The sequence below is a fragment of the Typha angustifolia genome, chromosome 15 (genome assembly GCF_048772165.1).
Source record: "Typha angustifolia cultivar Huaian chromosome 15, ASM4877216v1, whole genome shotgun sequence".
In the NCBI taxonomy this organism is placed as follows: domain Eukaryota; kingdom Viridiplantae; phylum Streptophyta; class Magnoliopsida; order Poales; family Typhaceae; genus Typha; species Typha angustifolia.
The window spans coordinates 7,773,246-7,787,407 of record NC_133253.1 but is presented as its reverse complement, the minus strand read 5'-3'; the positions used below and the strand labels follow the sequence as shown (position 1 = coordinate 7,787,407).

Sequence of the window (14,162 nt, the reverse complement as noted above, 5' to 3'; positions counted from 1 at the left end):
TTATTAAGCCAAGCTAATAAACTGTTTCTTCAAGTCAATCACGTCACTGAGCCATTAAGCCAAGTCATCAAACTACCAAATAATTTTTCTCATAAGAATTATTTGAGATTGGAATCAATCTCGTAACCTCATTGATCATAGGGATACCAACTCTGCCAAAGAGAGTAGGTGGTTGATCACCTCTACTATCACCTCTGCCAACGAGGGGGAAACAAATTCAAGTTGAGAATCCTCCGCAATCTCGTCTGCAAGAATTTAAATGCAAATTGGGTACCTGATTACTAATAAATTGGCTGCAATTGTAAAGTAGAATAAAAGGTTGAAAGAACTTTGTGACTCGTTTGTCACTCAATTATTGACTAATTTCTAAAGTTAGAGCCGTGGTGGAGCCAATAAAGCACCAAATCCCAACCCCCTCTACCTTCTCTAGTCCAATAATTACCTTGAATTGGTTGCCAATCCCATTTGAGTCCAGCTTGGAGCTAGCAATCTCCCAATTCCTGATAGAAAATGAATTGGAAAGATAGTAAAACAAATCAGATGATCTGATCCTCATCTCCAGAGTTGTATGTATAAAGAAGAGTGCATGTTATGTGATTAAGATGACCATTTCAATTTCGGGTCTGTCCTGAGAATGGTTGTCTGATTTAATATTTAATATAAGACTAGAGCACTAGGCTATTTTACCCCTGAAATAACAATGCAATTGGATCTGAACCTCCTTTAGAGGGTCTTTGTAATCCTCTTTTATATTTATTCTTATTCTAATTTCTTACACTAATATAAAGAAAACTTATATACCGATAAAAGCTATTATAATATTTAGTTGTATTCTAGTATGATGTGTAATAATTATATTAAATATGATATAAATTAAAATAATAGTTCGATAAATGATTAAAACATTATAATGAATAGGTGAGAAGAGAAAGAAGAGGAAAGAAATAGATTGAAATGATAAAAGATTAAAGTGATTTCTTTTTTCCAGTGATAAAATAGTAATTAAAAAATGTAAAAATGGGAGGGTAATATATATTATAGGCTTAAAGAGTTGTTTAATATAATGGCCAATCTACTAAATCCAAAAGAAGAGTACATTTTCTTGAGGTGCCCTGAAAAGCTTCTCAAAAACACCACATACCTCAGTATTCTCACTCTTACCCTTCTTAGATATCCTCATATTGTATGCAGTTTCAGTCTTATACCAGACAGGACACAGAGACGACGCACTTGAACAAACTATATCTATAGCTGGAGTTTTTTTTATCAAGACCTTTTCTTTAATTTTATTTATCGAAATAGATTACACACTATACTTAATATTAAAAAAATGCTATTTCACTGTAGCTCTAAGTAAAATGCTAATCTATTAAGCAATTTATCTAGCCAAAAGTAATAAGTTGATTATATTAGTATTTTTTTTTAATTTTGATTAGCATTTTATTGAAAGAAAAAAATAGGAAAAATTCAATGATTTATTAGGAAAAGAGAAGACACATGAAACGCTAAAAAATTAGGCGATTTATTTGTAAACATAATAAATTATTCAACATTTTATTAAAATATTAAAACTACTTACTTTTGTAGATCATAACTTTCTAATTGATAGTTCATTTTAAACATATGATATACCATTACGAGGATAAAAGAAAAATAAATTTAATAATTTTGATCAAAATTTAATTGAATATCTAACAAGAAAGATATAAATAAAAATATAAATAAATAATTTATAGCATAATAGCTTTATGCTTGATTATCTATTTTAGTTATAGAATATATTATTATAAATTTATGATCGTTTATTCATTTTAGTCATAAAATATGTCTATAATAGAGACATGAAAAATATTTATAAGTTATAATGACGAAGTCTTCTCTACAACCAACTGCACTCATAATCGTAAAAAATTATAGTTTTTTTAAATTTTACTTTTAAATGTTTTTTCAAATTTTTTATAATAAAATGCTCAGCCCTTCATTAGCAAACGTTGATTAGTTGAATGTTTTATAAAATATTTTTTTTTGACATTTCCATTTAAAGGTAAAATGATAAGCTTTATCAGCATTTTATTTAAAACTACAGTAACGCAGACCTATTTTAATATTAAGTTTAACATGTAATCTATTGAGGCAAATAAAATACAAACGTGGGTTGGTCAAAAACTCTATATAGTCCTCGTCTAGTTTCACTTTCTGACACCATTTTTGAACAAACGAGTTCCAAAGATGCTCACCTCACCATATAATTCACAAGACCACCAACTTACGACTGACTGTTAACAACCTCTAAAGAATTGATCAATTCAAGACATGTATTCACCAGCATAATTCAACTCTAACACACTGCCAGAAGGAAGCTGGATTCGTAGAACTCAACCTGGAATGCAAACCAACAAAGAGAATTCATTCAGTAATCAACTAAAGCTGACACAGAAAATGTACACGAAAGTGCGTTGGCAGCAACTCCAAGCCAAATAAAAATCAAGTAGCTTTGCCAACTTAAGTCCTAACGAGCCCCATAAATTAAATGATCCATAAGCTCCGCATTTGATTTTGTATACCTATTAAATTAAATGGTCTTTTGAACTTTTGGAAGTGTCTCCCAAATGCCATTTTTCTTGATGGCATGAATCTCCTACTCCATAATTAGTGCTTATCCTGCAATGCTTCAAAATGTGGACTCTATTGCTCATTGTACATGAAGAAAGATAAGTAGCTTCTTATCTTACCTAGTCTGCTCGTAAATTCTGCTGAATCGCCAAAAAGAAGAGGGACTGCTAAACCTGTGGATGGAATTCTCATCTTTTTAAGTATAAAGTTCCTTGTCAAGTAGATGTTGAATATTTGGTTGATGCTGTTGTGCTTCTCGAGCAGGGGCTGTAGTTTGTTTTGTGTTGTTAGTCTTTCAATTTTCCATGTCCTTGCTCCTTACCTGCTTTATCTTTACTTTATACCCATGTTTCACTTTCACCTGAATAACATTAACACTCTTTTTGTGGATTATAAATCTTATGCCTGAATAGTTCACTGTTGCTGATGAAGATGCACTTCTCTCCATGACTGCTGAACTTCTCTCCTGGGCAGTAGCTACCTGCATAAGCAACACAACAAAAGATTTTTCTGTTCAGCAAATTACGGTACCAAAGGTAGGGTGACAATTTTTGACCCGACCCAGCCTGATAAACCCATATGAACCCAAAGACTTTAAAATGGGTTGAGTTTAATATAATTATGTTCGGATCATAAATGGGTTGATCTGCCTAACTTGATTATTAAATAGATTGTGTTCGTGTTTATTACCTCAATCCATTTAATTCGTTTATAATACGACTCGCCAATTTGTTTATAAGTCAATAACTCGACTATGATCTGAATAACTCATTTGTAATATGAAAAGCCGCATTTATAATCTGAAAGAATCCATTTATAACTCGAATAAATATGTTTATAACCCAAATAGTTTATTTAAAATCGAATTATTCGTGTTACCTAATAGCCCGTTTATGACATGTGCAACCCTTTTAATAAATGAACTGTGTTTGCGTTTAGAAATTTTAACCCATTTATAAATGAGTGGCGTTTATATTTGACTTACCATGACCCAACCCGAATCCAACTACATCCTTAAGTAAATGTTTCGTGCCTTATGGCGTTATCTATTAAATATTTTTCTTCAATTCCTTAACAAGTCCACAGTATTTTGTCTAGTTAACCCTTTCATCTCATGCAAAATTTATTTTAAGGTCCCTCTCATTCTAGTTTTTTCTAGATAATTGTGATAATTTCATTGTCAAAACTCATGTTACATCAAGCTAAAAATCATGAACTAAAAACACCACTCAAGCCCATTTTTCTGATCTCACCAAAAAATCTAAGTAATAGGAAAATAAAATAGCTAACAAAGGACTCTAGAAATTACTTGTTCCATATCTTCTTCAAAGTGAGAGATATGGTTGTAATCATGCTGCCAAGAAGCAAAAAAAAGAAAAGCACACATATCTAGAAGCACATATATTTAATGCTTGAGATACATTAAACAATGAATAATATGTTGTGTAGTTCATTTTACAAACCTTTAAAAGAAAAGCAAGAAAATGAATGTTGTCATGTTGAAGATAGAAAGGTATAAATAGATGAACTTACAATTGCTCCATTCGTGAGCGCATATATACACTAGCGATTGGAGACTTAGGAGAATTCGGTCTGATGATATGTCCAACTCTTTGCTTGAACTGGAACAGATGAACTATGTGTTACCTGATGCATGAGGAATCATATTGTTATCTAACATCTTTTGCACCCAAAAAAACAAGAAGTGGCATCAAATAAACCACATGCAGAATTAATATTCTATCATTAAATATGCAATAGAAAGAGCATACTCTTCACGCAAGAGAGGAAAAAAGATCTAAGATAATTTCAAATTCATAATTAAAATTTTTCATTATCATCAAAACCATGCAGTGCCCAACATGACTGACTGTCACCTATATTTCTTTTGCGAAACAGAGATTTCTATGATCAATATCTGATGCATGCAACTTTGAAGAGATAGTGAGTGATTGAGAAAAAAGATAAAATTAATGTCATTGACATTATCAGCAATTCAAAGGAAGAAAATTTTGTCACTTAGAGCTGCAAAATGTACATAACTTGACAATTCCTGAAAGTTTTCTTGGGTTAATTTCATATGGATGACAGAACTTTACCATTTTCTACACTTATCTGACTCTCTGATGTGTGTATTGTTTTGCATATTTTACCAAAAGATGTCACACTATTTTGTGCCTTAGTGGGTCACTATAAGTTTTGCCTTTTTTATACACTTAGGATTGGTTCTACCTTCCTTTTGTTTATAAAATGTGATGCCTTTAACAAACAACTTTCTCTGTATGATGGAGGAAACCTTTGCTGTCCAATGTTCTCCGAGAAACTTCCCCATTTTTCTCTTAATTATCTGCACTGATACATTGCTATGCCTAATTACTGCAGCCGCAGGGAAATTTATAAATTTTCAGTAGCCTACTCGTAATGATTAAGGGCATTCATATGTGAGAGACCTTGGAAATGGGAAAAAGGAAGACACATCAATAAATCTAGTTATCTTTAATGAAGCATTACATGGTTAAAGGGTTTCTAAAATGTATAAAAATTTAAGTGCAGATATTTGGCATGAGGGATTTCAATCAAAAATCTACTATTATAGTTGTCAACAATGAAGGAATGACCAATTATAGTGCTATCTTTAGCAAGAAAGGTTGTTATATACTTGTCTTCTTCTTCTAGAATTTCTTCTAGTAATGCGATTATATTAAATATTAATTGGATCTAATTAGGCAAATACTAATTAAGTTGCTTATTCTTTTTGTGAGCATATACAGACAAGTGTTTATTTAGAGTGGTTATTTGGAGAATATGCCATGTAGATATATTTTAAGGATATGCATGAGGGATGGTGGATATCACCACTCTATCATGACTATTTAAACCATTGGGCAAGAAATAATCCTTTCACAATACTAATGCTATTAACAATGAAAACCTTTTGCTGTTAAATGCCAATTTGATTTTGTTCTTACCCTAATTCATCTATATAAATCTGCAGACACGTAAAGTAACTTGCAATGCAAGCCCTTAACATCAGAAGATGACACTTGTTTTAAAAAAGTATAGGACTAAGCAATAATTCTAAGAAGCTACAACTAAATAGATCATTAGTTGAATAATTTCCATCCAATATTTGAAGAAATTGAATAGTCATTTTCCCCATCAGCTAAATTCTGCAGTTAAGATGCGAAACAATTATGCGTGCAATCCTAATGCAAAAATTAGCATTAGGATACTGCAAACAAATGGTAGTGGGCTGAAATTCTCTGAAATTAGGGTACAATAGATAGGGTTGTTGAGGATGAGCTCATGGAAACATCATGAAGCATCAGACAGTGTTTTGATTCATGAGGGGGCAATTCTAGGCCTTATATTTTACAAGCTTAAAGCCCAACAAAAGAAGTCCCTAGTGAGAAACATAAGAATAACTCTCTGAAGACAGAGAAGAAGACCGATCAAAAGCAGAGGATTGATCAAGAATGACCATAGGATAAATTTCTCCAGCCAATTATCTACACCCAGAAAAAACAATACTTCCTCAACTATTTGACGTCTTTCTAGGAATTCAATTTTCTTTCCTCCCATTGTCAAGTGATGGAGACCCAGAAAGAGAAGACCAACAACACCGTGAAGTTCCTGAATAAAACCCAATTTTGTTGCACGAAAAGACAAACACAGTGCACAATTCAGGGTGTTTTCGCAGGTCACCACGCAGATAACTGACCCTTATTATCTATCAACTGTCAAAGTTTGGATGGATGAATGCATTAATAGGGAATGATGAGAAAAACGCTAGAAAAGGGGGCAGAATAGACAAGCGCTAGAAAAACGCTATAAGTAAACTGATCCCCTTATTCGCAGATTCATGCGACTATGGAGAGGCTTGATTACTAATCACTTCAAATAAGAGCAACAATTACATGAAGGAAAAATCGTAGTGATCTTTTTATCAACCATAAATCCCGCACATAACCCATTAATAACTAAACCATACATTCGAGTCCATCATCTTCTCTAAATCACCATATAAGATACATCCAACTCACTCGGGAGAGAAGTCGGAGGGAAACTGAGGTGAACCGTGAGTACCTTCTTGAATCCGAGGAAATCCCGAGGGAACCGGCAAGCTCCTGCTACGTTCCTCCACCACCGTCGGCTCTAAGGCCATCCCGTTAATCATCACCGGCCACTCCTCCACTTTCCTTTCCACTTCCAAATCCGCCGCCGACACTTCGCGACGACGGAAAGACCGCCGCGGAGGGCGTTTGAAGGTGGCGGCGTCGTCACCGCCGGATCCGTCGCGGCGACTGCGGCGGAGGAAATCGCGGTCGCGGTCGGTCTCGACGGCGCGGGCAAAATCGAGGAGCTGGGATAGGGTTTGGCTGTGCATGTAGTATGCGGAGATGCCGGCGAAGGACGCGCCGAGGAGCGCCGCCACGGCGACGTGAAGAGTGTAGGAATCCATGGCTATTCGGAAACCAGGGAGAGAGAAAAGAGACTCGAGAGAGAGAGAGAAAGAGAGAGAGAGAGAGACTTCTTCTATTTAAGAGGGGGAAGGAGTAATAAGCATAGTATTTATAGAGCCGGTAAAGGGAACATTCGATGATTCGAACGGATATTTCGTTGCAGGTCTGACTGAAGACCATTAATTACCCAAAAATAAGTTGTCCTTTCCATAAATAACATCAAGGTTAATTACATTTTGACCCCTCAATTTTACTTTTATTCTTTTTATTTTTTTTCCCCTACAACTTAAGCCCCTTAACTATTAAAAATTATCAAATAAGTCCTGCAGTTAGTCTATGTTAGGATTTTTAACAGAAATTCATCACATATCTACCACATAACTTAATTATAGACTAAAACATCCTTTTCTTTTCTCCTAAATTGTAACCATAAATATAAATCTCACTATCACCCTTAATCTCATCATATTATGGGGATATAATATTCATTTAAAATCTTAGTTTAGGGGGGGAGGGGTCAAGTTGTAAGAAGAAAAGATGAGGACTTGGAAGTAAAAAATGGGTCAAAAGTGTAACTAACCCATACCATACCACTACGTTTGGAACTGATATTATGTAGATTTCAGTTGATTTTAATTAGGAAAATAATGAAATTAAGATACAATTTATTTAATCTTAATTATTTAGAAGAAAGAAGAAGTTTTAAATTATGTTTTATTTTTAAATTTTATTAAAACACTCTACATTTTGTCTTACAATATTGATTTATTATTCAATATTTTAAATTAAGATAGAAGTAAAAGAGGAATCGGATTTTAAGGTCAAAGTGTGAGTTTTTAAAATTTTAAAAGCAAGGAATATTCTATACTAATATTCTGTTAGTTGTTGTTAGTTAAAAAGATTAACTTAAGGTGCTATTGAGGCATGGAGAGAGAAAAATATAGTTGTTGAATAATAAATAGTTATCTACCATGATTTTGTTATCAAATTTTCTTTATTTTTTAATTTATCCTTGGTGCGTCAATAAATGAACGTATAAAAATAAAGTTTGGTTCTGGGATTCTGGAAGGTTGACATAGATTCATGATCTTAAATTATTGGATTTTATTATCTTACCAAAATCTATCTAAATTTATTGAAATCTACTAAAATTTCATCACTTAATTTTCCTAAACAACAAATCTGAAGAAAATAAGTTTTTAAATCAAATTAAATTTAGAATGTCTAAAGATGTTGTATTATTATTATTATTTCACAAAGTAATTTAAATCTTATTTTTTAATCAAATATAATAAAAATTAAGTGTTTAAATTAAAAGTATATTATAATTTAACGAAATCGAGTCAAACCACACACAAGAGTTATAATAATATTGTGAATGGCTGCACTCTTACAGTAACAAGTAGAGCATCTTAGTCACAGGAAACATGGTAATATTTTGAGCTATTCTCATCTTCTTTGAGCAAACAGGGTATATGGTCTGCTCTAAGGCTCTAACCAAGAAATGTTCCATAGAATGTGCAATATTTAGTAGCCTTTTTGCACCAATTGGATTATGGCTAATCCAAGGGAATCTGATGCAGTAGGAGAGTTGGCAGAGGTTGGATTGGTTGTCTAATGTATGTGGGAGTCTTAACTTGGCAGGTTGACAATTAATTCCTTTTTAATTCCATTGTTTCTATTCAAAGGGACAGTATTCCTCAACTGGAATTGCTTGGAAGATTCTGCAATCCTGATGATAGATTTGAAGCTGAAGGATCTGGTACTTCCTTACATGAGTTTGATGCATCCTTTTGGCTCTCTTCTTTTCCTTTCTATCTTTTTCTTTCTCAAAAGTATTTAGTTTTATTTTTTATGATGCAAGTTATAGATTTCTTTTCCCTATGGTTTTGCTCACTTATAATTAACATAGCTATTAAAATTTTTATCCAAAAATATTGTTGTTTCATTAGCACTAATATTTCACTATGAATTAAATAACATCTATACTACTTCCTTTCTTTGATGCATTCTTTTGGCTCTCTTTCTGACTATTTTCTCTCGGAAGTATTTGAACTTCTTTTGTGTGCAAATTATAGTTTATCAATATATTTTAGCTCAATTTTAATTTACCTCATTGTAGATAAAACTTACACACCAAACTCTCTTTTTGGGTCAGACCAAAATATAAGTTTATAATTGTTAAATTTTTTATCCTAAACTAACAATGTTTCGCTGCGCTAATATTTTTCACTATGAATAAATAACAAAATGACCAAGCTACCTCTCAATCTATATGACTATATTTTTGAGAGGGTTAATTAAGTTTTTTTAACATCATATTTATCGGTTGACTCGGTAGAGTAATTGTCGCAATTTGATCTAGACCATAAAAGTTAATTACTTAAGTTTGAAATACATGAGTATCATTTCTCGTCTCTTCTCTTATTATTATTTTGATTAATTAGAGCTCATAAATCTGAATAAACTTAATAATATGCCAGATTGCTTCTCAACTATAAAGAACCTAGATGAGCTTATATTACCGCATATCCTGTATTGTTTTGCAATTCTTAGCTAATCTTTTTTAGCACAATTGTTCTAAGAAAGAATCAAAGACTTCATAACACCTAATCTTGTCGCCGAGGATATTTCCATTGAAGGATTGTGCTTGAATCATTCATAGGATATGAGGGCAAAGTTGAATGATTCCTTAGGACTCCACTACTAATGGAACCAAGAATAATAAAACTCAAAATTCCCAACTTTATTATGGATACTCAGAAAGTGAATCCTATTCTCGAGTTTCCAAGGATAGCACTAGGTGAACATCCAAAAAAAAAAATTGGCGCACACATGCCCAGCACTTGCGCCATTTTCATTCTCTCTCCCTCTCTTTTCTTTCTTCTCCTCTTTCTTTCCTTTTTTTTCTTTTTTTCTTCTTTCTTCTCCCCGCCAATAGTCTTCGGCCCCCTTCTTCCCGTTGCGTCGAAGCACCACCGGAAATGCTGACCCCCTGGATTGAAATGCTGGAGCTCCCTCTCTTGTTAGGTAAGTTTAATTTAAAAATGTGTTAGTGTGGTCGGTTTTCTTCTCTGAAGTTTTTACCTCTCGGTTTTACCATGATCTGGCTAACCGGCAGCCTTATGCCTTGCTGCGCTGATCTGGTGAGCTTCCCCTCTTCATGATGATGCCCTCGGTGGTCTCCTTTGGCGCCCTCATGGCCGGAGCTGTCGGACGGCCCTTCACCTTGGTCGACGACCGAGGTGAGGTGGATTCTCACCGCCGGCCACCTCTAGCAGCTGGGCTTCCCCTCGGCTAGCTTCTACTTGCCGAGGGGAGCGTGTTAGTAGGGGTTGGTTGGATTGCTAGCGGCTGGGTTTGCTGGCAGCTCTTCCCTCCCCCACCGACTGGATTCTCGCCCGTCGGTGGATCGTCCCTATCTTCCGCACCAGCTGGGGAGGCACTATGGGTGCCTTCCTCCGCCAGTGGGACATCAGTCGCTCTGTTGGCCCTGACTACCGGTGGCCTGGCACCGGCAGTGACCCTTCCTTTCTCTTTTCAGTAGAGGTGAGAAAGGAGGAAGGGGGTGTCCTGAACTCTACCTGTGCTGGGCTAGGTGCAACCCAACTTGTGTGCTGGGCCAAGTTGGGTGCAGCCCAACTTGAGTTTGGGGTGTGGTTGGGCTACATGCAGCTTAACCCAAGTTTATTGTGGGTTTGAATTGTAGGCAACCCAACCCAGGTTTGTTGGTGGGTTGGGCTGTGACACAACCCAGAATGCCTTTAGGCCTAGTTACCTTGAGGCTTTGGGCCCAATTTTAGTGAGTTTGTGCTTGGCATTTTGTTGACCAAGCCAATTAATTGCATCATAATTATTTTTAATTATGCTAGTCTTCTTATTTTTTTATTCTTGTCAACTTGAGCCTTAATATTAATTATCGATAAATAGTGATTTAGTTAATTTTAATAATAGCTCTTAATGGCGATTTAGTTCTAGGCAGTGTTTAGCATGGTTGATTTTAACTTTGGTTAAATTAATTTTAGCAAATGAGTTAGTGATATGGATGTATTTGTATTAATTGCTCATGTCGGAGAATTAATACAGATTACTATAAGAAAATTATATTAAGTGGATTGTCTAATTTAATGAAGCAAATTAACTCAGTGTTGCCCAAAGGATTTACCTAAACAATAATACTTAGTGGAACGAAACGAAAATTTAAGGTAAATTATTTTAAATCACTTTTAATAACGTGTTAGGCGTTAGTATAGCTATGCTAGTTCAACCTAATAATAAATATGAGAATCCGTAGATGGACCTACGCAAGCTTCTAGTGAATATAGTGAGATTATTTAACTAATTAGTGATAGAAATATTGTGCTTATGCTTTTTATTTACTTTTTTTATTGAGCTAGACTTCGTACCCTATAAGAATGATCCTGTGGCATAATTACAACTAGTATTAGGAAAATGGTTTGGGCAAATGAAACTTCTATAATCTAAGAGTAGTGTAGCAAATGAAATAACTTACCTTATAACATTATCACATTCATAGCATGCATGTATATACGTTTTCCTTACTATTATTATTGCATGTTATACATGGTAATTTTATTTTGCTGTTCGATAAGATTTTGCATATTATAATTTCTACGCATATTTATTGGGCATGAACATGTGTGTTAGTACGCAAAATATGATAATGATGTGCGTTCCATTATGATTGTTGTGTTGTATAATATTATGTCACTTGTACATATGCACAACCATAAAGAGAGTGACTGTTATATCTCGATAGTATCCGACACCTCCCCAGCTAGAGTTAGGGGTAGGGGATATTATTATACTTATTTATATATTTGGGCCCATACTTGAGATTTTAGTTTATTGATCACAGACAATCAGATAACCGCTTCATTAGACGATAGATAATTTTACTGTCAATTGATGAGAGTCATACCCTTTAGAGTGTTTAAGATAAGAGAGAGAATAGTAGGATGATGTAGACAAAACAGTACCCAATAACGTAAGATGAGGATGTCCCTGAGCGACGGCTTATAATTTTCTCACGGTGGTGCAATGATGTGAAGTCGAGAGCTCTAATGGCAGTATTGATATGCGATACTGACCTATGTGATGGGTTTATGAATAACTTTCTTAGTTTGTGATGGTAGGCAATCGGTCATGCTGTTTGTCAGGTGATGGATTGACGATTTTACCGCTAGGGTCTACTCTACCTTAGGGGTATGTTTGTGGTCGGGTGTGAGTGATGATGTAGCCTACAGGCGTAGCTCTGTAAGAGCTTAAGTCACAAAATTAGTAGTTTGAGAAGATGCATGTTATGTAGTGTAGTATTGACATGGCCTCTAGGCAGAGTTTAGTGTGAGCTCAAGTTTAAGGACTTGATAGTTCAAATTAATGCATGATAGATTATTGATTGCTAATGCATGTGAGTATTGAATGAGCATCACGAGTATGTGGTACTCATGCATTCTATTTGATCATGATGTACATATTCATATTTACTTATTATTGTATCTTTTATTGCACTATTGGTGGATACTTATTGAGCTTTATGCTCACCACCGCCTGGCGGAATTATTTTCAGACTAGTAGATAACCCCAAACTCATGAGGATTTGGCGAAGATTGGTGTTTAGTTTTCTACTTCTTATCTTATTCAATTCATGTAATTTAAGCTAAATGACTTGTAGCTCCTCGTAGATTTTGATTTATTTTTTAATGGATATGTATTTTGAGTTTGTTGTGGCATTGGTATTATGGGCTTCTTTTGTCTGTATTGTTTATGAAAATATGGGTTTTTCGCTTATATATTGTGTTAAAACATTGACCAGCAGGTCATGTGATAATCACGTGGGTTCTATCCACATGAGGGGCACGTATTTGGTGGCAGATGTTATACTATGAACCATAGAAAATAACATATTGTTCACTTATTGTATGCTATGCCAATAGATTTTAGAGAAAGAAAGTTGATGAGAAAAAAGTATGATAAGCAATCGACAATTAGCATGGAAGGTGAAATTGTGCACATGCTTATTTAGATGTTAAAAATAGAAAAAAAATTCTCAAAATTATTCTAATTTTAATACAAATTTGAAATAATACTATTTATTAAATTGTACAATTGGCAAGTCAAAACAATAGAGCAACAATTTTCTTTTAGAAAAAGCCCATAGATGAGATACATTTTTCATGCTAAAAAGATGTTTATAAGGTTAATATAAGGAAAAGAAGAGTTAGTTTGAACAAGCTCAATTACTTGCAAAAAACAATAGCAAGAAAATACATAGTATTAAGCCTAGCGGATACACAAAAGATTTCGTCATGATCACTGTGGATTTGGGCTAGTAAAGAAGCAAACTTATACAAAAATAGAGAAAACATAAGAAAAAGAGGAAGTTGCTATGTCGGATCCGATAAGCCTAGACCATTATTGGTTTAACGATGACTCTTAGAATAGTGGAGTGACTGTGTTGTAAGGGAGTAACAACCTTTCCGTTCTTTCTCCCTATTATCTTTCCTCCTCTGATGACGACGACGGTGGCAAATACCTCATTGCCATAGTTTCCATTTCACTCATTCATGCTTGATCTCATCTCCTCCATCCACAACCATCTCATCCGATGCCTACATTCTGACATCCACCACCATGATAGCATCCATTGCTTATGGTAACCCCAACAAAATTTGAGGAAAGGTGGCTAGGGCGACCCATCACCTACCGCCATCCTTTACCCCTATTTGATCTCTAGGGCCATCACAGCAATAGTTGCCAGCATTGTCGTCGACGCTATCATGGTCGTTACCATGACCGTTGTCATCACCGTCAATTCCCTTTTTTTTTCTCTCTCTCTCTCTCTCTTTTGCTGTTGTTTTCTTTAAGAACTATATAGTGCTTCACAAGTCTATATGTGTCAGTTCTTCAAAATAGTTCTAAGAAAGCCACGAGACTTCCACCCTTTTGCTCCTGTGTGCCTGTCATGGCCAGCTTTGTCTAGGAGATTTGGACACATCATACCTCTTATCGTGGGAGAGAATTATTTGAAGGCAAATTCTATGGACTCTCTCTAAAAATAAAATA

General features: G+C 34.7%; 1 protein-coding gene across 2 annotated transcripts; it reads right to left on the bottom strand.

Annotated features, from left to right (window-relative positions):
- Positions 1-2,155: 2,155 nt before the first annotated feature.
- On the bottom strand, positions 2,156-7,139 carry LOC140778758 (uncharacterized). 2 transcript variants are annotated; one of them, XM_073123616.1, is made up of 5 exons: positions 6,700-7,139; positions 4,147-4,260; positions 2,733-3,094; positions 2,565-2,661; positions 2,156-2,380 (listed from the first exon to the last, which is right to left on the bottom strand). In XM_073123616.1, the coding sequence occupies exons 1-2, from the start codon at positions 7,073-7,075 to the stop codon at positions 4,250-4,252; spliced, it is 387 nt and encodes a 128-aa protein (XP_072979717.1). In that variant the 5' UTR covers positions 7,076-7,139; the 3' UTR covers positions 2,156-2,380; positions 2,565-2,661; positions 2,733-3,094; positions 4,147-4,249. The 2 variants fall into 2 exon arrangements, with proteins under 2 accessions (XP_072979717.1, XP_072979716.1); XM_073123615.1 differs by having other exon boundaries at positions 2,565-3,094.
- Positions 7,140-14,162: the final 7,023 nt, after the last annotated feature.